Source organism: Anas acuta, chromosome 22, assembly GCF_963932015.1.
Source record: "Anas acuta chromosome 22, bAnaAcu1.1, whole genome shotgun sequence".
Taxonomy (NCBI): domain Eukaryota; kingdom Metazoa; phylum Chordata; class Aves; order Anseriformes; family Anatidae; genus Anas; species Anas acuta.
Genome location: NC_089000.1, coordinates 1,421,148 through 1,444,111, shown reverse-complemented (window position 1 = coordinate 1,444,111; position 22,964 = coordinate 1,421,148). Strand labels below are relative to the sequence as shown.

Below are 22,964 nucleotides of genomic sequence, written 5' to 3'. Positions count from 1 at the left end.
TAATGGAGAGAAGCAGCAGAGAAGTGGGTTAGGAGGGACCGGGGGGGAGTGGGCACGCAGGGAGGGGGTGATGCAGTGGTGCCATACCGAAGACGATGAGGCGGGTGTGGGTGTCGGTGGAGCCCAGGGGGTTCTGTGCGGTGCAGCGGTACATGGAGCCGTTGAGCTCGGCCGGTACCCGCTCCAGCACCAGCTCCTTCCCAGCGTGTTCGGCGCTGCCGTCCAGGAGTCGGCTCCCCACACGGGTCCACGTGAAGAGGGGCTCGGGGAAGACTTCGTTCTGCACGCAGGGGACACCAGCGTGGGGACCGTGACCCTTGAGCCAAGGCCACCCTTGTCCCAGCTTGGTGGCCACAGCGCACCCTCGAAGCGCTGCTGTGGATGCAGGGACCCCGTGACCCCACGGGGATGGGGGACGGCATCACTGCATGGGGACACTGACCTGGAAGCCCTGCACCAAGATGCGAACGGTGTCTCCAACGCGGGCTCTCGTTGGGGTCATGGTGATCTTCGGGCCCTTGGGAGCGACTGCAACAAAAAAGGGACAGGGAGAAAAGGGGCATCAGCCCTCGGCTGGGGTTAACGAGGGTTTGCTGAATGGCAGGGGGTGTGAGGAGGCTGAAGGCTGGATGCTGGATGGACAGACTGCAGGCTGGCCAAATGACCGGGCCAGCAGGCTTGATAGATGGCTGCATTGATGGGGCCAAGGATGCACTTCCCAGCCAAAACAGGGGTGGGCTGGTTTGATGCAAGGGGCATGGAGGTGGGCACCTCAGGGAAGTGTCCCCAGGATGAGGCAGTTTTGGGGATACAGGCACAAAGCTCCAAGGGCATGAAATGCCAAGCACAGCCCTACAAAAAGGGGAACCCCCTCCTCTCCCCATGCCAGCCTTGGGGCTGGGGAAGGGGCTCATGGCTGTACCTGTGCCTAAAGCCAGGGCTCACCTTGATGACTTCGGTGTTGGGCAGAGACCAGTCCACCAGTCCCCACCCTCTGTATTGCACAGCATCACCTCCGTATTGCCTTTTTTTTGGGTGCCCAGCTCATATTAGGGATATACACATACATATATATTTACCATACTATTTATATATGATGACGGGGTTAATGGGAGACCTGCTGTGTCAGTCCCAAAACCTATGCGTTGATGGAGGTGATGGGATGCACAGGCTGGAGGCATCTTAAGGGGTGAGGAACTGATCCCGACCAGTGTGGGGTGAGCTTTGCCATTCAGGTACTGGAGCTGCAGGGGCTGAAGCCAGTCCTGGACTTGTGTGCAGGGCAGGATGATGCCCAGTGCAGGAGTTTTAATCTATTTCTGAATGGTTACATGCAGTCTGGGGTCCTTAATGAAGGTGAGGAGGTGGTGGGAGGGCTCCCAGTTAGCAAGCAAGAAATGTGAAAAAAAGCAAAAAGTCAAAAAAACACAAAAATATAAAATGCAAGAAATGTAAAACTGACTAAGTGGAGAAAAGCAATAAATACAAAAAGCAAAAATGCCCAATGCAAAAAAAAAGGCTGTAAATGAAAAAAAAAAATTAAAAATAAAGGGGAAAAAAAGCAAAATTGCAATAAATCACCCTGCCCGCCCCCCCCAAAAAAAAAACAAGAGACCCCTCCAAACACAGCCACTGCCCTTACCGAGCGTCACCTCCGACTGCATGGGCATGGAGAGCGCCGGGTGCTTCACCTCGCAGCTGAAGAGCGCCTCGTTGTCGATTTGGGGGTTGAGGGTCCAGGTGAGGGTGGCCCGCGCCTCCACCGTGCCGTCGCTCACGGGCGCGTGAGTGTGGCGGAAATAATAGATGGGCTCTGCCACGTGCACCCAGCGCGGGAACTCCCGGCTCACCACGGTTTCGGGGATGGCTTCAGTGGCGGGACCCCGCTCGGCCGCCAGCCCCCGGGGGGGCTCGGCGGTGTTGGGGGGCCGCCCACCCCCCGCATCCCCGTCGGCCGCTGCCAGCGATTTGGGCACCTTGGTGTCATCCAGGTCACGATGCAGGAGGTTGCGTGGTGCCCAGCTCCCCGCTGCGGCCGGCGGCTCTGGCAGTGGGGTGGCCTCGATGGGCTCCCCATCGCGCTTGAAGTACACCTGAGGAGGGGACAGAAGGGACGGTGAGCGCACGGGGACACCGCCAGCCCCTTGTCCCTTGGGCAGCAGCGCATGGGGTTGGAACCCAGGGCTCTGCAGAAGGATGCAACGGGGCTAACAGGCGGGTAGGTGCCCTGCTTTGCCTCCAGATCTATTACATCTGTTATATATATATATAAGTAAAAGATATATATATAAAATAAAGATGATGGGCTCACCAGCGGGGCGGGCTTGCCACCGGACACCACGCACACCAAGGTGAAGTTCTGCGCCTGGTAGCGGCTGAAGGGCGCTGGCGTGTCGGCGGCGATCACCGAGATGGACGTCGGTGGAGCTGCGTCAGGGATGAAGAGCTGGGGCGTGAGCACACTGCCCCCCCCCAGCCCCAACATCACCCCCCGGCCCCCTGAAAATCCCTGGGGTTGTAAATTGGGAAGCTGTCAGCTGGAGGTCGCCCCTTGCTCCATCACTAAAACGCCTCGGTGATGGTTTCAGGAGCAATGAATAGACCCTGCAATGGTTCCCCTCCATCCTCACCTGGCAGCTGGGTGCTCACTCGCCCACCACTTATCATCATCATCATCACTTATCATCACCACCATCACATCGTCATCACCACCACACTGTCATCACCATCACAGCATCATCATGGAATGGGCTGCCCAGGGAGGTGGTGGAGTCACCGTTTCTGGGGGTGTTCAAGGAAAGGTTGGATGTGGTGTTTAGGGACATGGTTTAGTGGGTGATACGGTGGTAGGGGGATGGTTGGACCAGATGATCTTGGAGGTCGCTTCCAACCTTAATGATTCTGTGTTTCTATGATCCTCGCCACCATCATCACATCCCCACCACCCTCGCAGCAGCAGCAGAGCTGCACTCACCCATCACGTTGAGGAATATGTTACCAGATGCCAGGACCACTTTCTCCCGCGTGGCTCGGTCATAAATCCCCACGTGACACTCGTAGGGGCCGTTGTCCGAAATGCGAACCTCGGGCAGGCTGGGGAGGAGAGAGGGGACTCACTGCCAGCCTCCACCCTGGCTGACCCCGTCCACGGCAGGAGGGAGCATCCCGCTAACGGTGTTGCTTTTCAGCAGCAATGAGCCGCGGATCAATAAACTATTAATAACTGCAAAGGCTTCAGGAGTGAGCTGTGTAATGCGGTTTAGCAGCTGGAGTTTACCGGCACTGACAGCTCCTCAGGAGGGTAAGTAATGGCATTCGTGAAAGGAGAAGCACACAGGAGGTAAAGGCACCGCTGAGAGCAAAAACCTGCGAACTGCGGACATTAAACGCCCGCGAAACGCCGACGTTAAAGGCTCGGATCCTACGGACCCCCCTTCCAGCTGTAGAAAAGAGCGGCGAATAAAAAGTATCAAAAGCACAAACTCTGAGCAAACGTGTTCCTGTGCAGGGCATGCTTTGATCTATAAGGTATCTAGATTTTTATACGTATTTTAAAAAAAACACAGGAGAGGAAGGGATGTGGGAATGCAGTTGAGGTGGAAATGCTCCAGCCGGCTGCAAAGGAGCTGCCCAGCCACGGAAATTAGGATGTAGCCACCAAGCATCCTCCCAGAGCCATAGCCATGCCAAAACATCATCTGGCTGCCCCCAGCTTTCCAAAAAAAAAAAAGGAAAAAAAAAAATATTTTCTATCCCTAAAAAAGGATTTCCCGCAGCACTCAGGTGTGCACCTTGCAGGGCTTCCCCAGCTAAGGGGGAAACACGGCGGCAAGCAAAATTCGGTGGCTCCTTGCTGAAAGCCCCTGGCTGGCTTCCCACACCTCCTCGCCGTGCGAAAGCCCTGCTAGCGCAAACAAGCCCCGCCGACGCGAGCAGTCGCTTGGCAGCGCCTTTTAATGGACGCGTCGCTCTCAACTAAGCCTCCGCCATCTGTTGCAGCCTCTAATTACCCACGCACGCGCGCTTTGTTAGCGGGGAAGAGGAAAGGGAGAAGTGGTCGGGGTGATTTTGGGCTCTGCTGAGATGGAGAGGCTGCAGCTGGGCTGCCCCATCACTGTCTGCTTCTCGCTGCAGTGGATGAGCCCTCCAAGGTTGCAAGGGGATTTGGGTGTAAAACGGTCCTGATTGGGCCATGCTGAGGTTTCTGCAGCTGTGGTCCAAGAGAGAAGGGCTCCAGCCCTACAAAGCTCCAGGGCTGCCCCATTGCATCGTGCAGCCAGGCTGGGAAGCTGTGCAGATGCCTGCTGGTAGGTAAGCAGGGATGCCACACTGGTGGCAGAGCCACAGCCTTAAGACACGTGTCCTCTCTCAATCCTGAACTGATTTTTTTGGGTTTTTGCATATGCCTTTTTTGCTGTTTGCTCCTGGGAAACGTCACTGAGTCCCTGCTTTCTCCATCAGCAGGGAGACCCCAAATAGGAGGCTTGTTTATCCCCCAGGGAGATTTCCTCTTAACTTCCAATAAGGCCCTGCAAATCCCCCCCAGCTCTCACCCCTGCGTGGTACCAACCTCTCTGCAGAGGGAGTCATATGGAGGCTACCAAAAACCACTGAAATGCCACTAAACACACTCAAAAATCAACTTCACAGGCTGCTGAAGCAGCCACTAAAGCAGAAAGAGGCAGGGATTGACCCTCCCGAAAAGCATCAAGCCAATGATTCAGAAAATGGGCTCTTTTCATACCCTCTGAGGAACAGCTCCTTTCCCCCCGGGCACGAGGCATGTTGCTGTTTTCCTCTGAAAAAAGCAACCAAGTGCAAATACTTTCAGTGCAAACATCCTGGGCTGCATGGTAATTCGGACAATTCGCAAGCGCTGCACCAACAATTACCGATGCTTTTAAGTGCTCGGTCCTAGGGCAGCAAAATTTTCTGCTCACAAATTCTATTAGTTCTACAATATGTGGAGAGAGAGAGAGAGAGGGAAAAAAAAAAAAAAAAAAGGAGGTTTCTGAGCCAAAAAGACAGCAGGCTGTTAGGTGCAATGTGGCCAGAAGCAGGTGACTTCAGCACATCCTCACCCCCATGGGACAGCTCATGGGATGCACATGGTCGGGGTCTTGCTCCGTGTGTTTTGCTCTGGTTTAACTCCCTGCCCTGCAGGACAGCAGTGGTTAAATCCAGAGCTGGGCAGAAATGCTGGTTTTACAGCAGGAAAACAAGGTTGTCGAATTTGGGAATATGTAATCCATTAGCGAAGCCTCTGAAACATCCTCCAACAGTAATTAGTCATGTCAGAAATTTGCACAACAACCAACTGAGCGGCTCAGCACAGCCCGTGCTACGTGGGGAAGCAAAACTTGAGGAGTGGAGCATCCCCTGAGCATGCTCTGAGCATCTCCTGGACATCTTCTAAACCACCCTGAGCATCCTCCGAGCCTGCTGAGCATCCCTGAGCATCTCCTCCGCATCCCCTGAGCAACCTCCTTGCATCTTTAGCACCTTGTTTGCACCCCCTGAACATCCCCCCAAGCAACCTCAGAGCATCATCCTCTGAACCTCCTGAGCATCCTCTGAGCATTTCCTCAGCATCCCTCTGAGCAACTTCTGTGCATCTCCTGAGCATCCTTTGAGCAGCTCCTGAGCATCCTCTGAGTATCTCCTGAGCCTCCTCTGAGCATCTCATCTCCAGCCCTTCTTTGCTGCTTACTTTCCACTCTACATTCACATTTATTCCCATGCAGCCATCTAGTGCACTTACTCCTACTTATGACAAAACACAGTTACAAATGAACAGAAAAAAAAAAAAAACACAGGAAAAAAATTCAAATTGAAAAAATTAGAAAGAATTTAATTCTTGCACATAGCTGTGCATGCATGCTCATTGAAGGGATGAGCCATGCCAAGCCCTTTCCAAACCAGATTGTGGACGTTTGCAGGCACGAAGCACCGTGTTGCCTCGAGGAAACAACTGTATTTTCCCCATCATACACAGGAACTTTATTACCCGGCGCTGGGAAAAACGAGCATTGAAATACGATTAGCGAATTCTAATTTAAAAAGGAAACAAAAACAAAAAATGTGAAAATAAATACTTCGCCCCAGCCTTTTTGGCTTAAATTAAGTCTCCCCCTGACACTTTTTTCAAGCTCCAGTTTTGTTTTTATAACACCAGCAATAAAGCAAGTGTGTAATTAGTAATAAAGCTGACACTCCTGCAAGTGATTTCATACTTGGAAGAAATGCAGACGAGCTTTCATGCTGCCTGCTATATATATATATATTGTTTTTTTTCCAGCCCTGATTTTCTCTGCTCATTTCCACCTCTGGAACCCTCCACCAATGTTGTCTTTTTCCCCCAGGGACAGGCAGACTGTGGGGACAGACCCTGGATATTTGGTGACAGTGCATTAAAATATGATAATTTATTTGTAGCGATTGCAATGCAGCAAACACAGCAAAAATAGAGGTGATTTCTCAGCGCATGCAATTATTCTTATTAGCAAAACCCCTTGATTGCAGCAACCAAGGCCAACAAATCCCCATGGAAGGCCAAAGAGGGTGAGTATTGACTTAATATCCTCAACCACCCCAAACTGGGGTAAAATTTCTAAAGAAAAGGCTTTAAAAAGCAGCTGGCACATTGAAGGAGGTGACGTTAGAGCAGGGCACCAGCATCAGGACAACTTACCGCACCGTGGACTGGTAGACCAGATCCTCTCTCTTCCTGTAATTCTCCATGTGCGAGAAATTGGTGGAAAACATGGCATCAAAGGTGAAGATCTTCTGCTTGATGGTGCCGCCATCGGTGACCTGCAAATAAAAATCCAACTGTGAGAGAAAGCAAAAACCTCGCGTTTCTGCCTGGTTATTGCTGCACCGGGGGCAGATATCACATCCCCAGCTCCAGCCATTCCCTGGGGTTGTGTGGTGGTGGTTTCACTCAGCTGAGCTCCACCTCAGTCGCTCTTTCACTCCTCCTCCTCAAAGGGAAGGGGGAGAAAATACGATGGAAAAGGCTCAAGGGTTGAGATAAGGACAGGAGTATCACTCAACAATTATTGTAACAGGCAAAACAGACTCAGAGTAGGGAGATTAGTAAAATTTATTGCCTATCACTAGCAAGCTAGAGAAGTGAGAAACGAAGGAAAGAAACCAAAAACACCTTCCCCCCATCTACCCTCTTCCACCTACTCCCCGTGAGCACCACAGGGGAACGGGGCAATGTGGGCTGCAGTCAGTGCAGAACACTTCACCACCTGCTGCTCCTCCATGGGCCCTCTCTGCCCCTGCTCCCTGTGGGCTCCTCTCCATGGCTGCAGCTTCGGCCTGGGGCCTCCTCCTGCGGGGGCTCTCCACAGGCCGCAGCCTCCTCCAGGCCACAGCCACCTGCTCCACCGGGGGCTCCTCCACCCATGGGGGGGCTGCAGCGTGGAGATCTGCTCCATGGGGGACCCATGGGTGCAGGGGGACAGCCTGCTCCACCGGGGGCCTCTCCACAGGCTGCAGGGAAACTTCAGCTCCAGAGCCTGGAGCATCTCTCCTGCCCTCCTTCTTCACCAACCTTGGTGGCTGCAAGGATGTTTCTCACTCCTCTCTCTCTCCCAGCTGCTGTTCCAGCATTTTTATTTTTATTTTTATTTTTATTTTTATTTTTTTTTCCCTTAAATCTGCTCTCACAGAGGCACAAACAACATCACTTGTTGGCCTACACCTGGCCAGCAGCAGGCCCCTTACCTAACATGGGGCAGCTTCTGGATTCTTCTTACCCCTATGGCCCCCCGCTACCAAAACCTTGTCAAGTAAACCCACTTCAGGTTGTCATTTCTAACTGGAAAAAGGCTTTTCTTGGGGACTGGAGAGGATTCATCTCTTCCACGAGCCCTGCAATGCCTTCTGACTTATTCCTCCCCACCCCTCGCCTCCCCGGCCACTGTGAGAAAAGAGGAAAAAGAAAAGAGACAAGAGGAAAAAAGAAGGAGAAAGCAACGCAGATTGGTGATGGTGATTTGGGGAGCTGAAACAGCTCAGATCAGTACATTGGAGGGTGATAAAAATTGTCCTTTTTGAAACAAAACTGGTGTTGGGCCCAGAAGAAGGGGAGTGAGTGACAGAGCAGCAGAGGAGCATTTTTTGGCTCTCCTGCCCAGCACTTTCCTCCCTGCTTGGAGAAACTCAACTTTCACTCCAGATTTTATCTTTTCTTCCCCTTTTTTATTGCACAGAGGAGGGAAAAAAAGCTGTCAGTAAAACTGTCTCCTTAGATTTATTTGCCGAGACTGAGGCTTTTATTACAAAGAAAATACACACTCGCACGGACATGGGATAAAGAGCTGCGCGAAGAATTATCAGAGCCGTAAATCTCTGTCCGTTGGGAGATGAGGGGAAGTTTTCAAGGACAGATCCCATTCCCCCCGACTTTTATATACGCCCTGGGCTGGGTTTGGGGAGGTTCAGACAAAGGAGGAGAAAACATGTTGTTGCTGCTGCATCTAGAAGTGCCATAGCTCTTGGTGTGAGTCCTGGGAGGGTTTTCTGGGGTTATTTCTGTAAGATGCAATAGTGGCACAGCACAGGACCAGCCGGGATGCCACACTCCATGTGCTTAAATTGCATTTTTCTCCCTTTGTGCTGTTTTCAAGTGCAGTCACTGCTCTAGGACGGACGCTGAGTGCCAGGGTTTGGTTTCAGCTCCCGGTTTTGCAAAAATCTCTTTGCAAAGCCCGCTGTGGCAGCGGTGGTACCTGTGTGCTGCGGAGAAGTTTGCAATCCCAGGCTTTGCAAGAGGCGTGGATTCCTCCTCCCAGCAGAACAGCTGGCCAGATGTGGGCAAAGGCAGAGGAGCCAAAGCACTGCATGAAATCACCCAGAGAGACCCAAGGAGGGGGCCAGAAAAGCGTGGCTGAAGGCACTCCCCATGCCCCCCCCACCCGGTCCCTTGAGGATGCCCAGTGAGGGAAGGCGCTGCAGCCCGGCAGGTCCCAAGGGATTACAGGCAGCTAACAGGCTCCTCTGAAAAGGCGCACACAAAACAGTCTCTCTCCAGGGATTAGACCTACTTACAGCCTTTTATCTGCGCCCCAGGGTCAGGGTTTTTTTGAGAGAGGAGCTACACAGAAAGTTGATGGTGAATTTACCGGGGGTTCGGCAGCAACCCGGCTTCCCGCTGGGGAGAAAAAGGATGGTAACTTGGCAGCTTTGGATGGTGATTGCCCCAGATCGCATGCCCCAACACCAAGTGCCCCCTGCAAGCATCACTGCAGAAGGAAAAGGGGTGAAGGGAGAGGAAAAGGTGCATTTATGGCACTGGAGCCGAGCTCAGCCTGATGCTGCAGGCTGCCTGCTGCATTATTTATAAACCCCAGCAAAAATCTTATTCCTGACAAAAACCCAGCGATTGCCACTGTGCAGGGAGACATTAACCTCCTGCTCCTTCCCGCTGGTGCGGATGCAGCCCCTCCTGCTTCTCCCCCTTTTGCTCTCACCTCTCCAGCGACCCAGCTGTTTGCTGCCCCCAAAACACACTTGCACCATTAATATTGCTGGAGCTGCTCGTCGGGGTGCTAGATAAGCATGCGGGAGTGATGGATGGGGGACAGGGGACAGAGGCAGCTCTTCTGGAGGACAAGATGGGTTGCAAAAGGATAGGAGGTGCTGCTTGTACCCAGGGCACCACTCTAGCATGGCAAGCTCTCACCCCTCAGTTCCACCTTGCTTTTTTGCTCAGAGCACCACCGGGGGCAAAGAAGCCAGGTGGCTGAGTTTTTTTTGCCCAAACCCAGACAGTTTGATCCCACAATGAGCACTGCGACTCACCTCCACTGCCCCCTTTCCATGCATCCAAAAGGGAGCATGGGTGCTGGTAGCCAGCACCGCTCAACCACACGTGCACTTGGATGTGCACGGCCCCTGCTGTGGAAGGAGTGTGTGCAATTCTGGGAGGCGTGGGGGTGCTCCCCGAAGCCAGAGTGATAACAGAGAGGGCAGACATGGCTCTCAATACACCACGCTGCTGCGTGCGACCTTCTCTCTTTGCCTGAGCTTGAGGAATTAAAATAGTTACCCATGCTGACATTTAAATTATCATCTCCGGGCAGCGGAGACGACCCAGCCGGCATGGAGATGAATGGCACGAGTCAGCCCTCGCTCAGTTACTGCCCCAAGATCTCTACATCAGTGCCGTGCTTGTATTTCAGAGCATTTCTCTGCAGCTGTAAAACCAGTGGCTCGTCCTGAAATGGGAGCGGGTTTATAAATCGGAGATGCAACCTGCCAGGAACTCAGTTCGCCTGGAAAATTTGGAAACGGTGCTTCATTTTGGCCAGCAAGATGTTGGAGATGCTTTGCAGGAGCAAGAGGTGCTGGTGGATGGTTTTTGTCTCCAGCCTGGCTCCTCTGGGCACAGCACCCCCAGATTTGCAGTCTTTTTGCTGCAGGCTTTCCCCGCAGCATCCCTCACCCTGCCATCACCCTCCCCTGGAGCCTTTTGTGACTTTAACGCTGCCACCAGGAGACGCCGGCGCAGGGCTGCAACATGTCACTGCTCCTAATGGGCAGTGGCAGCAGAAGGCCCTGTGGGGACCACGTGTTGTCACCATCGATCAGGCAGCACCGCCAACATCTGGAAGGCATCGGCCACCACCTGCCTCGCACCTGGGGTTTGCCAGTTGCAGCTGCACAGCATTTGAGGTGTAGGGGCCAGCCCAACGAGCCCCTCAGTGGAGGAAAACGCTCTGCAATCCCTGCAAGGGATACAAGGTGGTGTCCCTAAGGGTGGGGAGAACGGCCCGAGGATGGGATGGGGGATATGGGGTCACAGCGCACAGCCCCTTCACCTGCCGGTGGGTGCTATGGAAATAAATATCTGTGCATGGGTGCTGCGGGGAGCAATGCTTGTGCACCAGGGGTGCTATGGGGATTAATGTCTGTGCACCCCAGGTGCTACGGGCAGCAATGCCCATACACCACGGGTGCACCAGGAGAGCAGTACCTGTGCACCGTGGGTGCTACGGAGAGCAATGCCTGTGCAGGGGCACCACAATGCCGGCCCCTGGCTCTCTGTTATTCTCCTTCTTGCTAATTAGCCTGAGCACCAAACTAAAGATGTGAGGGAGAGCCACTGGCACTGGACCTGAGGGCTCCCCGCTGCCCCTGGTGCTGGATGCTACATGTCCCCAGGAAAAACACTGTGCCCCCAGGCAGGACACACCAAAAACCTGCCCAAGCCCTTTCTGCAATTGCCACCTCCAAGCTGTGTGCACAGGCTCAGCAGCTTCCCAGTGCTGACAGATGCCCATGCAGAGTCAGCACAGACCCGGAGGACTTCCCTCCCTCTCCTTTTTGTGTGTATTTTTTTTAAGAGCTCTGCACTGCTGCAAAAAGTAATTTTCTCCCTCCCCATCACTTGCTGCAGCGTGGCAGTGACCATACTAATCAGGTCTTGAGAGCGACCCCCGAGACAGCTGCGATTGGAGCCAGCTAACAGCTTGACAGCTCTGTGTCTTCCCGCACTCATTACAAGCTCGTTTGCAAGGATGCCACTACCCTCGGCTCCTGCGAAGGTTTTGGGCACTCGTCTAACGTGCAAGACTACAGCCAGGAGTTCAAACCCATGTTTGCACATGTCCTCAGGCAAATCACATCCTCTGGAGATAAATTCACCGTGGAGGACACAGGGGGGGAGTTTGGATATTAATTAACACCTCTGCAGACGGCACATGTTCCTGTTTTTCCACGGAGAAGCTGCCTGAGTCCATGCTCCTTCCCCTGCATGCTGTGTCCTTTGCTCATCCCAGGTGCCACAATCCATATGTTCTCCTCCAGCCTTCTGCATTTCAATCAATCCAGAGTAGCAGCTTGTGGTGAGGGACAAACCCCCTTCTGCATGCCCCCCCCAAGGGCTGTGCACACACCCCAGTGCTCTACACCACGATGCTGCCACTGAGTTTCCCCCGCTTTTGCCTCACCCCCCTGCATGCCACGTACACCTCTGGAGAATCTTTGCATCTGAAAGCCGACGAGCTCTCTCTGCTTCCTATAAAATAAAACGAGGCAAACCGGAGCCCCCACGAGTCTCGGCGCTGCCCTGCATGACTGCTCCGGTGCCACGCACAAAAGCACTGTCAGGATGATTTACAAATGGTGTAAATATAACTCCGCAGCCCCAGCACCTCCAGCCCAGCTTGCCCATCACCATCCGTCACCTTCCTGCACAGGGAGATTAGGGATGGGGATTAGGGCAGCTGCAGAAATCTGTGAGACAAAACAGGGGAGAAAGGGGAAAAAGCATCAAAATCAGGAGGGGGGTGAGGTGCTGCTGCAAAGCAGTGGTGGTGCAGCAGGCAGCCACAATGCCCAGCGTCCCCAGAACAGCCGGGGGGTCCAGGGCTGTCACCCCCATATTGTGATGCCCACTGAGGCTCTGGCTACAGGACAGGGAGAAGTGATGTGCCCTGGTGTCATGCCCTTTAGTACAAGAAACAGAAATTTGGTAAATTCGAAGATGTTCCTGTAAAAAAAAACACAAACACAAAACACAACTTTCTGAATGCAGCAAGCGCCCTGGGAAATGAGGGAAAATAGGCAAGGAAGGCAAAAAAACTGGAAGAAAGGGGGGATTTGCAGAGATAAAAATAAAAGCTGGGTTATTTTTTTTCCCTCCCACTCTCTCCGTGGCTTCCCCAAGCACAGTTTGCTCGGCTGCTCCGGCACGTCATCCCCTCGCTGAGGGCTCGAGCGTGCCTCCGCGCAGGGGGATTAGGCAAATCCAGCCCCAGCTCGCGAGAAAGTGGGTTAATCCAATATTACCGAGTGGAAAAGGGAAGCAAAAACCTGGTGGAGATGGCACTATGTAAAAAAAGCCTCTTCCTCCCCAAAATGAGGGGGAGATGAAAGTTGCATTTTGGGGGATGGGACGGTTTTCGCTTTGTAATTCAATATTTTTTCCAATTATGCACCCTACACTCCTAAACACATGTATTTATAGCAAACAGCAGCCAGGACTCAATGGAAACACGCACACCGTGCGCTGGCAACTGAATATACATCAGTACAGAGGCAACATTCCCTATTTATAAACCTCGCTGGCTGTGAAGAAGAGCTTTAAGGCACAGAAACTCATCATTTGGGGAGCAGAAACAACACGGTAGGAACAAGAAAAAACATCCTGCAGCGAAGGACGGCCCTTTCATCCGAAACCACCAGCCCCATTAGCTGCTTCTTTGCCTCCTCTGTGAGCAAACCAAAGAGCTGAGTCTTCATCTCCTGCAAAACTTCTAGCTTTTCTCTGCTCAACCCACTTTATTTATTTTTTTTTCCTTGCTGTTGGTTGGTATCCTGCAATTCTCTTGGAGGAAGCCAAAAATATTGCCCTGGGCCTTTGTATCAGAGGCTTCTGCAGGCTTGGTGCAGATGGGGTAATGCTGATGCAGGGGGAAACTACAGCGCCCAAATTCCCCCTCCCCATATAAAAGCTGATGCTACAGACCCGCAGACCAGCATCCTCCCTGGGTGGGTGTTTTAGGGACAGCAGGCAGAGATAGGAAAGGGAAAAGCTTTATGGGGAGGCTCAGCACGGAAAAGCCCAGGACTATTCCCTGAGCACCAAACGCCCTCAATTTTGCACCATTTCCCACCCAGTGTGAAAACCACCCCTGATTGTGCAGCATTTTCCCCTCAGCTTGAAAATCCTTTTTGCTCCGTGGAGCTGATCCGAGCCCCAGCTCTGAAACCCGACCACGGCCCCTCTGCAGCAACCCCACACATCGAACTGAGCCAGCAAGCACCGAGCCCACCCAGGAAACACACCAAAAAGCCTCGGGATGATTGCAAAGCCATTTTCCACCTCCCCTCCTGGCTTTTCAGAGCCCAGCCGCCCGCCTCGTTGGCTTTTGTGCAAGGACAGCGGGGCGGCAGCAGAATCGATATTCCCATCATCGAGAGAGTCGGCTGGGTTTCTCTCCGTCATCCAGCCTTGACCTTATGTCACGCAGGAGGGAAGCAGCCGGCTGGCTTCATGTCCCTGTCCCCAAGGGCAGGGGACAGGCGCCGCTTACCCGGTACCAGACGATCTCCCGCATCTTCCCGTCCGTCTTGAAGTTGCATTTCAGCGTCACGGCGTCTCCCACCACCACGGGCGGCAGCGGCTCAATGCTGACCGTCAGGTAGGCTGCAAGAGATTAAAAGGGAGAAAAAAGGACGTGAGCTGCTGGGGAAGGAAGCAGCAAAGGGTTACAGAGCTTTGCTCAAGTGGTTTTGGGGCAGGAACAGCTCTGCGATGAGGAGCAGATGTTGCTTCCATCCTCGTGTGTGAGCCTGCCTGCGTGCCACCTTGCCCCTTGCAGCGAGGCATTTGGGCTGCTCCCAATGCACCAAAACAGGTATCAGCTGGAAAAAAAACCCTTCCCGACCTTATTTACCAGCTTAAGGCACCAAAACACAAGGAGCAACCCTTTTGCCACTTTTCTCCCCAGCTCTGCACCACTGCCCAACGTGCCCATAAATGCCAGAAGCCAGCCCGGACCTGGAGGCTGGCACTGAGCCGTGCACAAAGCTCTGACCCCGTGCAAGCCCTGAGAATGGCTCAGAAACCTGGCACAGGTTTCTCCCCATTCCCTTTCCCCATCTTGCTTCTTCCCCTCCATTTGCTGCAAACCTATTGCGGGAGTGTGGAGCAGCCGGGGTCAGGAGGGCAGGCGACTACATTTAATTTTTATTGTCCTGTCCTTCCTCCAGCTGCTGGAAAACGCCAGATTGACAGCCCTGTGGATCCGAGCCTTCGTTTAGCATCATTTGACATCGTCTCCAACCAGGGCATCCTGAAACTGCCTCTAATCCACTACAAAAATCCTTTTATTTCATTTTATTTTTTCGAACAGCTGCTCGTATCAGGTGGGAGAACAAGGAGCAGGTTTGGAAATCACCAGGAGCGGTGCACGATGTGGTGCAGGAACCGAAACTCCTTGGCAGAGGATGCCTGAAACTGGGACCAGCAATTTTATCACCTCACTGCACCGGCCAGCACCTGGAGGCTTGTGCCATTTGTAAAACAACTTACTGGAGGTTTTGCACTGCACACACACCTGCCTGTGATATGGCCTGGCACAACCGAAAAAAAAAACAAAAAACAAAACCAAAATCCTCTTTGCATTGCTTTTCCAGCCCCCTGATGTGCAAAAGCAGTGCTGGAGCCTCGCTGCTGCAACCAGGTGGTTGCGTGGAAATTTGGGAGAAATGGGGGCTTTCTGGTGGTGGTGGGGATTGCTTGAGGAGAAGCATCCCAGCAGATGCTCTTGGCCATCGATGGATGATTTGGGCTCTTCGAGCTGCCTCCCACCACCAAAAGCAAGGCTTGTTTTGAATCTGCACTTTTGCAACCACCACCTGAAGCCTCCCCCCTTTGCTGGACATAACCCAAACCACCGCAGAAAGCCACAGCCATTCAGAACCAGCTCTCACGATGATCCAGACCGGCTCTTCGCCTGGCTGGGGTTTATTTTAGCAAGCAAAAGCAGGGATTAATTCCTTTCTGCTGCTGTGGCTGCCAGCACAGCACACGCTCCTGCTGAATTACATGCACCACATCCATTGCAAGAGACAGCCGTGGATGGCAGAGACGGGAGAGGAGGAGGAGAAGGAAGAGGAGGAGGGATGTGGAAGGGTCACACAAGGTCTCTGCGGGCGCATCCCTGCCTTCCACGCTTCACTTTTGATATTTGCAAAAAGAGCAACAGGCACGAAAGCAGCAGGGGGATTGGGGCAAAGCAGGGCGCATCCTCCCCGTGCAGCTCCAAAAATGAAATCAGGGATGGATCCATGCCTTGGCTATGCTCAATGCCTGGAAAAGCTCTGCCTGTGTGTCAACAAATGTGGGGAGCCTCCGGGCTGGATTGTGGCTCCCTCCTGCCCCCCGTGTGGATCATCTGGGCAATCAAATCAAGCTGGCGGCACTGGAGTTAAGTGACAGGTGACAAAGACAGAGTTAAGGCTTCATTTTGCCCAGTGCCTGCATGGCATAAAAATGCAGAAGTCCCAGCGTGGCTCTGGTGCTTGAAGGCGATCCCCGTGGCCTTGCTCTGCCTGGTTTTCCAGGGGGTAAACTGAGGCACGGGGGAGAAAATGCACCGCAGAGCGGCAGAGCCAAAAGCTGCTGCTTTGCATTGCCCGCAGCCCTGCTGCAAAGCCAGAGCATCCCCACCCAAATCCCTGCACCGGTGTCCGCTCCCCCTGCAGACACACCCCCAAATGGCTCCAAAAGTCTGAATTGGTTTCTATTTTTTTTTGTTCTCACCCTCCATGTGCTGCCGAAGCGCTGCTTGGAGAGGTCAGCCAGGCTACAACCTCTCCCCTTGCTCAAAACCAATTTCCAAACCCCAAATCCAAACGCAGCCAACACAGGGTTGCTCCTTCAGGGTTGGACCAACAGCATCCAAAAAAGTGCCCAACGTGCAAGCATCAGCACAGGTAATTCAGGCTTGGCACTGCTGGGAGGATATCTGCACCTCAAAAATTAACAGCGCATCGCCGTGGGATTCGTTTGCACTTTGCAACACCAAAGCTCTGGTTTCTTTGCAGCCTCCTGCTTTCTTGCACTGGTGTTGTGGGGGCCGGGACCCTGCATGCTTAAAAAGCAGCAGATGCCAAATTCAGAGCGAAAGCCCACCAGAAGGAAGATGGTGAAAAGAAGGAAGGGAAGAGCACAAGTGTGAGGGAGGCGAGCGAGGAGAAGCAGATGTTCAGTCCCTAGAGGAGTCTGCCCCCCAGATGCTAAGTACATGTGTGGAGGGAAAGAGCTGGGGAAAATAAAGCCAGGCACTGAAGAAAAAAAAGAAAGAAAAAAGCAGAAATACAGATGGACCCATCCAAAACCTGCTGGTTTGATGCATTTGATGCGTGTCCCCACAGAAATCTCCGATGTAATGTCCCGGCCCCTTCTTGGCAAGACACCGGAGCTGTGATGCTGATGCCAGCTTTGATTTCGGCTTGCTCACCACCCCTCTCCCCGTACCTTTTGCTGGCAGGAAAAAAAGATACCGAGATGGGTCTTTGCCATCCTGGCATATTGCAGTTTGCTGCTAATTGGGTTTCTTAAAAGGGTACTTGTCATCGGCGGTGGTGCTTGTGAATCTTGGTGCTCGCCTCCCCTTCCCCTTGCTTTCCAAGGCTGGGGGACTGCAGAGTGGCACTGCTGGCACCCTCCCAACACATTTTTGACTTGAGAATTGTGGCGTTTCCAAAAGTGGGGGTAAAAAAATGCAGAATAAAGCCATGTGCTTCACAGCGGGCACTTGCAGGATCTCGGGGACGGTGCTCCCCAGCAATGCCCTAGCAAGAACCTTCTCCCCAGGTGATAATCGAACTTTCTAAGACGTCACAGCCAACACTTCATCAGAGCACAGAGAAGCTGAAAAAAAAGGCTTTTTGCAGTCTAAAGCCCGTCTCTTCACTTGTTTTCCCATGCTCAGGCCAACTATTAGCTGGATGGATTCTGCTCTGCATTTTCACTCCCCAAAATGCCATTTAGGGCAGGAGATGCTCTCATCAGGCTGCAATGACAGCAGGCACCATCCCAGCTCCAGCAGCGGGATTTCCCCCCATCACCTGCTCAAGTGCAACTTTAAGTAAAAAAAATTGGCCCTTCCTCTTCCAGGTCTCTGCTGGGAGAGTCGCAGTGCTGGGGGCACAGGAGGGTCCCGAGGCAGCAGCCACCTTGGTTCAGAGGGGTTCCCGCAGCCTAACACCACCCGATTTCAGCCTAAATTTGAGCTGTGCAAGATGCTCTTCCTATTTGGGAAGTTTGTTCTTCAGCTGGAAGAGCAGGGGGAGGAAGAGAACACGGAAAAAGACAAATAGGGCTAAAGCCGTTGGTCTACACTTCCTTTCTGGTCCAAAATTTCCCTTTTTGTTCCTGAAAAAGGAAGGACTGCACGCTACCCATACCCTTGATGTTGCCGGGCTTCAACGCAAAACCCCACCAGCGCCTCTCCCTTCCCTCCCCAGCAGTGGGGGCTGAACCCACCCCACGTGGAACCGGTGCAGAAAGCCCCGCATCGGTCCCTATTTGGGATTTTTATGGGGATGGAAGAAGAGCAGCGTTGGGCACCGCTGAATATGAGACCACTGAGCACCCCGTTTGTGCACGGACAGGAGCCCGGCCCTACACCTCCAGCAGCCGCCTCGCTATCAGCATCTGCCACCACCTGCGAGCAGCTCCCGATCCCAAAGCTCCTCTCCTTCCCCTTTGCTCTTTTAAAATAAGACATATTTCAGAGCCAACGATGTGCCACGCCACCCTCTGATTAGATTCTGACCTATGGAGATGCAGCCCTCTGATTAGATCGCATCCCTGAGGAAAAAAAAAAAAAAAAAAAAAAGAGTATTTTTGATAGCGAGCAGTGGGAATTCTTGCGACATCCAGTTAAAAAAAAAAAAAAAAGGGAGGGGGAAGGGAGAGATAAGTGAAATGTCCTTTTAAATCAGGAGTGACACATTAATAAAAGCAGCACATTGTAACATGCTCAGCGCTTTCAATTACTGAATGGCTGCAAGGGAGGAGGCAGGTTTCACCCCGAACGCAGGGTGTGGGCGGCCGCCGGCGCCGATGTGCTCCGAAGTCTTGGGGTGATGGAGATTTCAGCAGGTCCTGCAGCGCTGCCAGCCCTCCACGTCCTCGCCAGCTGGTTTTAAGCTACATCTCAAGCAATCGTGGATCTACGACCACCGCTCGGTGCTCCCGTGCCCTGCCCGGTTACCCGTTTCTCACCTGGTGGCGTGTCCCCAAAAAGTGACCGCCAAACCAGCAATGGGTTTTGTCCCTTCGTCTGTCCCCGCCGTGTCTCCTTCACCCCTCGGGTGCCACCACGTCCCCCCGCGCGGAGGCACCAGCCCGAGGTATTATTAACACATCCCCGTTTTAATCAGCGCGTGATTAGCAGGGCTCATGCATAATTCACACCCAGCCCTCCACCAGCTCCTGCCACTTGCACCTTCAAACCGGGGCTGGGAGGATATTTTGGGGTGCAAATGCAGGGAGGGAGGGGAAAAAAGTGACCGGTCCCCTGACCCCCAGCCCATGCAGGGCTCCTCTGCATCATTTTTCCTCCTTTTGCTCCCTCTGCTTCCTGCTGTTCCTTTCTCTTCCTTTGACTCTGGCGTCTCCCTGCTTCCATTTGAGCTTTGGCCTTTCTCATTTCCTCCAGCCTTTTGTCTCTGCTCCTCACCTTTCCTCTCGCTGGCTTTTAAAGTGATGCCAGCCCGGCCCCTGCTCTTTCTCTCCTTGGCCTTTTTTTTGTGTTATTCTCTGCAATTTTGCCCTCCTGGGTTTCTTCAGCTGGCACCCAGCAGCGAGCGCAAGGAAATCCGCCAGGTGCACAGCCCCGCTTTGCAGAAGGGTTTTAGAGGATTTAAGGCAGTGCTTGCAAAAGAGCCACCTAGGATGCTAAAGGCTCGCAATGCCCCCAAACTAGCAGGGGGCAATCCCGCTCCCCACTCTCAAGCAGAGGAAGATGAGGGCTGGCACAAGGGGAGGATGCTGGTGCACGAGGTGAGGCCGAAGGCTCCATGGCCACGCGCAAAGCCCCGGGATGTGGATGGCACACGGTGCCAGGGCCAGCGCTGAGGAGCATTAAGCAAACGTGCTTTTACTTGCAGCACTTCGCAACATCTTGTTCATTAAAGATTAAATGCCAGCAGTTGCTCCCGTTCCTGTGAGCACAGCAAAATACTTTCTCCCTCTCTCCCCGGCTCCAGCTCCACTGATGCCTTATTTATGATCTTCCCAGGCAATTTACAATTATAATGTGCTGCTGCCTCTCCCTGCCAACCCAGGAGGGCTGCGAGGGGCAAGAATTGGTGAAGGACCTGCATCTGTCCCAGTACAGAGTAGCCAAATTTTACTGAATCTTGAGCTTTTCCTCCTGGCAAGCTGCTGCACTGATTTCCTTTTTTTTTTTTTCCTTTCTTTTTTTTTTCTTTTTTTTTTTTTTCCACTGAAATGGAGGAAAAAGTATTTTAACACAGGTTTAACATCAGCGAGCGAAATTGGATGTGACAGATGGAGGCAGTGTCATGCATCCAAAGGAGACGGTCCTTTTGCTAAGGAAAAAGGAGGCTGGGGGGACCCCGTTCACGTTCCTAAAGGGATGATCTGGCTGCTGTGCATGAGTTTTACTTAAATTTCCAGGTTTCCCTTACAAAAAAAAACAAAAGACGAATACCAACAGGGCTTAGCATCCCTAAAACCCACTGCTGCCCACCCAAATAATGTTCTGCATTTTGCAAAATCTGTTTTTTCCTTATTTGTGCTATATTTATTTTCTTTATTCACGCAATAAAACCACGAGAGCTGTCGTCACCAGGCCACCCGGAGCACGAGGAAAAACCTCACTCCTGCCGCAAGGAAGAGCCCTGCTGGCAGAGAGCAAATTGTATTAATGCTGTGTAAATAGGATATTAACAGGCCGACCAAACAATTAAAGAGCCGGTAATTAAAATTCATCTTCCTTCACACCGCAGTGTATTAAAGTACAAACATTTAATTAGATGCCTCTTACCTCACCCATTTGCATAAGCAGGAGGAAGCACTTTGCAGCTGCACCACTAATTATTCTTTATGGGGTTTGCTGGACCACACCAGCACCTAAATCCTTATCTGTGGTAGAGCCAGGGAGAATGTATAGAGAGCAAACACAGAATATTTTTCTCCGATGAAGTAGGATGCAGCAGGCACATTGAACTCTACGCCAAGCTGCCTCCATCCTACGGATGTATCGCGTGTCTTGTTAGCTCTTTGTAATTTTAATCAATAATTTTAATCGATGCATTGATTGAGCGTGGCTGGTTTGGCCTTTCAACCCCTTTTAAATCAAGATTAACTGAGAAAACCACTAAAGGCAGGGCGCTGGCGTCATCAGTTATAGAGGGACCCTTCATTAGGGTTGCTGGGGACAGACAGACCCTAAGGGGTCTGCTTCAATTAGGATTTCATGATTAAAATCTTTGCAAACTCCACAAACCAATGTTTTCTTTTTAAGCTCTGCCAGTCAGATTTTTATCACCGTGTCACACTCCGAATAGTGTATAATGCAAAAAAAACCCCACAAAGCTTACAACTATTTCCAACGCTGTTTCCAAAACCCAATTGAGACGGGACTTTTGAATACCGCTCACAGCTTTCTTTCTTTTTAATTTTTTCTTTAAATCTTGCATTTCTTCCAGAAAAAAAAATAATAATAATAATCCTAGACAAAAAATAAAACCCACCCAAACCCCCAAACCAACAAGTAAAGCTTTATGTCGAGCTGTGCCATGGTACCCAAACCCCAAACCCCAAACACCACCGGAGTGCAGCCAGTCCTAGCATCACGGAGAACATCTCCAACACTGCACAATCACACCAGGGCTTCCTAAAAAGTTACACCGACACACCTTAAGAATTTTAGCCCAGTTTTGTCCTCATTATGAACACTGCAGCCCGTTTTACATTCTTATGGGTACAGACTGGATCTAGCATACCAGTGCCCATAGCCAAGCCCTGGGACGGCACAGCACCAGCAAAGGCTGTAGAGAAATTAAAAGCAAAGCTTAGAATAGGTTATGCTGGGCAAAAAAAACCTACTGTGAACTGAAAAAAACTACTCCTCACGGTGCAGACAGGGAGCAGTCTCTGCAACGCAGCCTTACTGCCGCCCCCAAACCAGCTCGGCTGAGCCACCAGGCAGTGCCAGCCCCCTCCGCCGTGCCCAGAGGGAAGTTATAAATGAGGTTCAAGGACTCGGCATCCTTCCATCTGCTTCAGCACTTCCCTATCCTTCAGGCTGTGTCTGCTGGCAGTAAATGAGCTTGGACACAGAAAAGGGGGTTTGGGCCACTTTGGGCATGCAAATGCAATGGGCGATTTGGGAAACTTGGGAAGCTGCGGGGTCTTCTCCCTCCCCAGTGTCCATTTTCTGCCCCTTCTCCACCTCCTTCCAGCATTTCCACCTCTGCCTCTCCTGTTCCCCTATTATTCAAACACCAGCTCCATCCTTCACCAGCTGCCAGCTAATAAAATGGATGCAAACGCCTGCTTTTTACAAGCCTGTTGTCACCTCCGGAGTGTGCCTCCCCACAAACAAATCCACGTCAGCCAGAGCCATCCCCAGCAGCTACACGCCTTGTGCACGGACAGAAACAAAACCTGCCTTAACGTCTTCATCGCGCCTCTCCAGCCAAGGCTCATCAGCGAGGCTGTTCCAGCTCACCGGAGCACAGTATGAGAAAGCCCATTTCTCGCTTGGCTCTTTCACTCGCGGCACTGAGTTAGCGCTTGTACTACATCTCCGTCAAGCGAGATGTTTGTGTAAAAGCCCCGGGAAATCGGTCATTCCCACGAGCGGGTTATGGGTTTTTGCTCCGGAGACAGCAGGACGTGCGGCTGTCTTGTGCAATGCAAGCCAGCGCGTGGCAAGCCACAAAACAAAGAGGAAAAAATGGGAAGTTTTGAGGGAGTTTGGCAAAACAGACAGGTGACCGGCCAGAGCCAGCCCATGCGCTGCTACGACACCCAGGGTGACCTTGGGTGCTCCATTTGGATGCCCGAAAGATAGATCCCTATAAAAAATCAGGCAATTTGCCAGAGAGAAACTCCGAGGTGCAACGCTGATGGTGGAAATCCTGCAGGCAGAAAGCCAAGAGCAGCGTCCTGCCCACCCCAACCCGCAGCAGTCCTGGGGAGAGCTGAGCCACCGCAAAGCCAAACGCACCCATCACAAAATGAGAGAGGCTCCAAATAATGGAAAAGTGCCAATTTTGGAAGATAACACAAGAAAAGTGAGGCTCGGAGGAGAGTAATAGGCAGAGGACAACCAGGAGCCGCAGGGTTTTGGGGTTATCGTACTGGCATGATTGGGAAATATCATCCATTTGGGAACTATTTCAACATCCCCATGGGTTGCATGCTGAGATTACTCTTCACTGAGCGTTTTTTC

General features: G+C 52.3%; 1 protein-coding gene across 1 annotated transcript in view; it reads right to left on the bottom strand.

Moving 5' to 3' along the window:
* IGSF21 (immunoglobin superfamily member 21) overlaps window positions 1-22,964 on the bottom strand; it is a 36,960-nt gene that overhangs the window by 405 nt on the left and 13,591 nt on the right. Inside the window, exons 2-8 of the mRNA XM_068658673.1 lie at window positions 14,055-14,167; window positions 6,692-6,813; window positions 2,975-3,093; window positions 2,312-2,427; window positions 1,643-2,093; window positions 443-528; window positions 88-280 (exon numbers count right to left, since the gene is read on the bottom strand). Of these exons, the coding sequence (XP_068514774.1) occupies window positions 88-280; window positions 443-528; window positions 1,643-2,093; window positions 2,312-2,427; window positions 2,975-3,093; window positions 6,692-6,813; window positions 14,055-14,167 (1,200 nt within the window). The remainder of the gene's footprint in view (window positions 1-87; window positions 281-442; window positions 529-1,642; window positions 2,094-2,311; window positions 2,428-2,974; window positions 3,094-6,691; window positions 6,814-14,054; window positions 14,168-22,964) is intronic.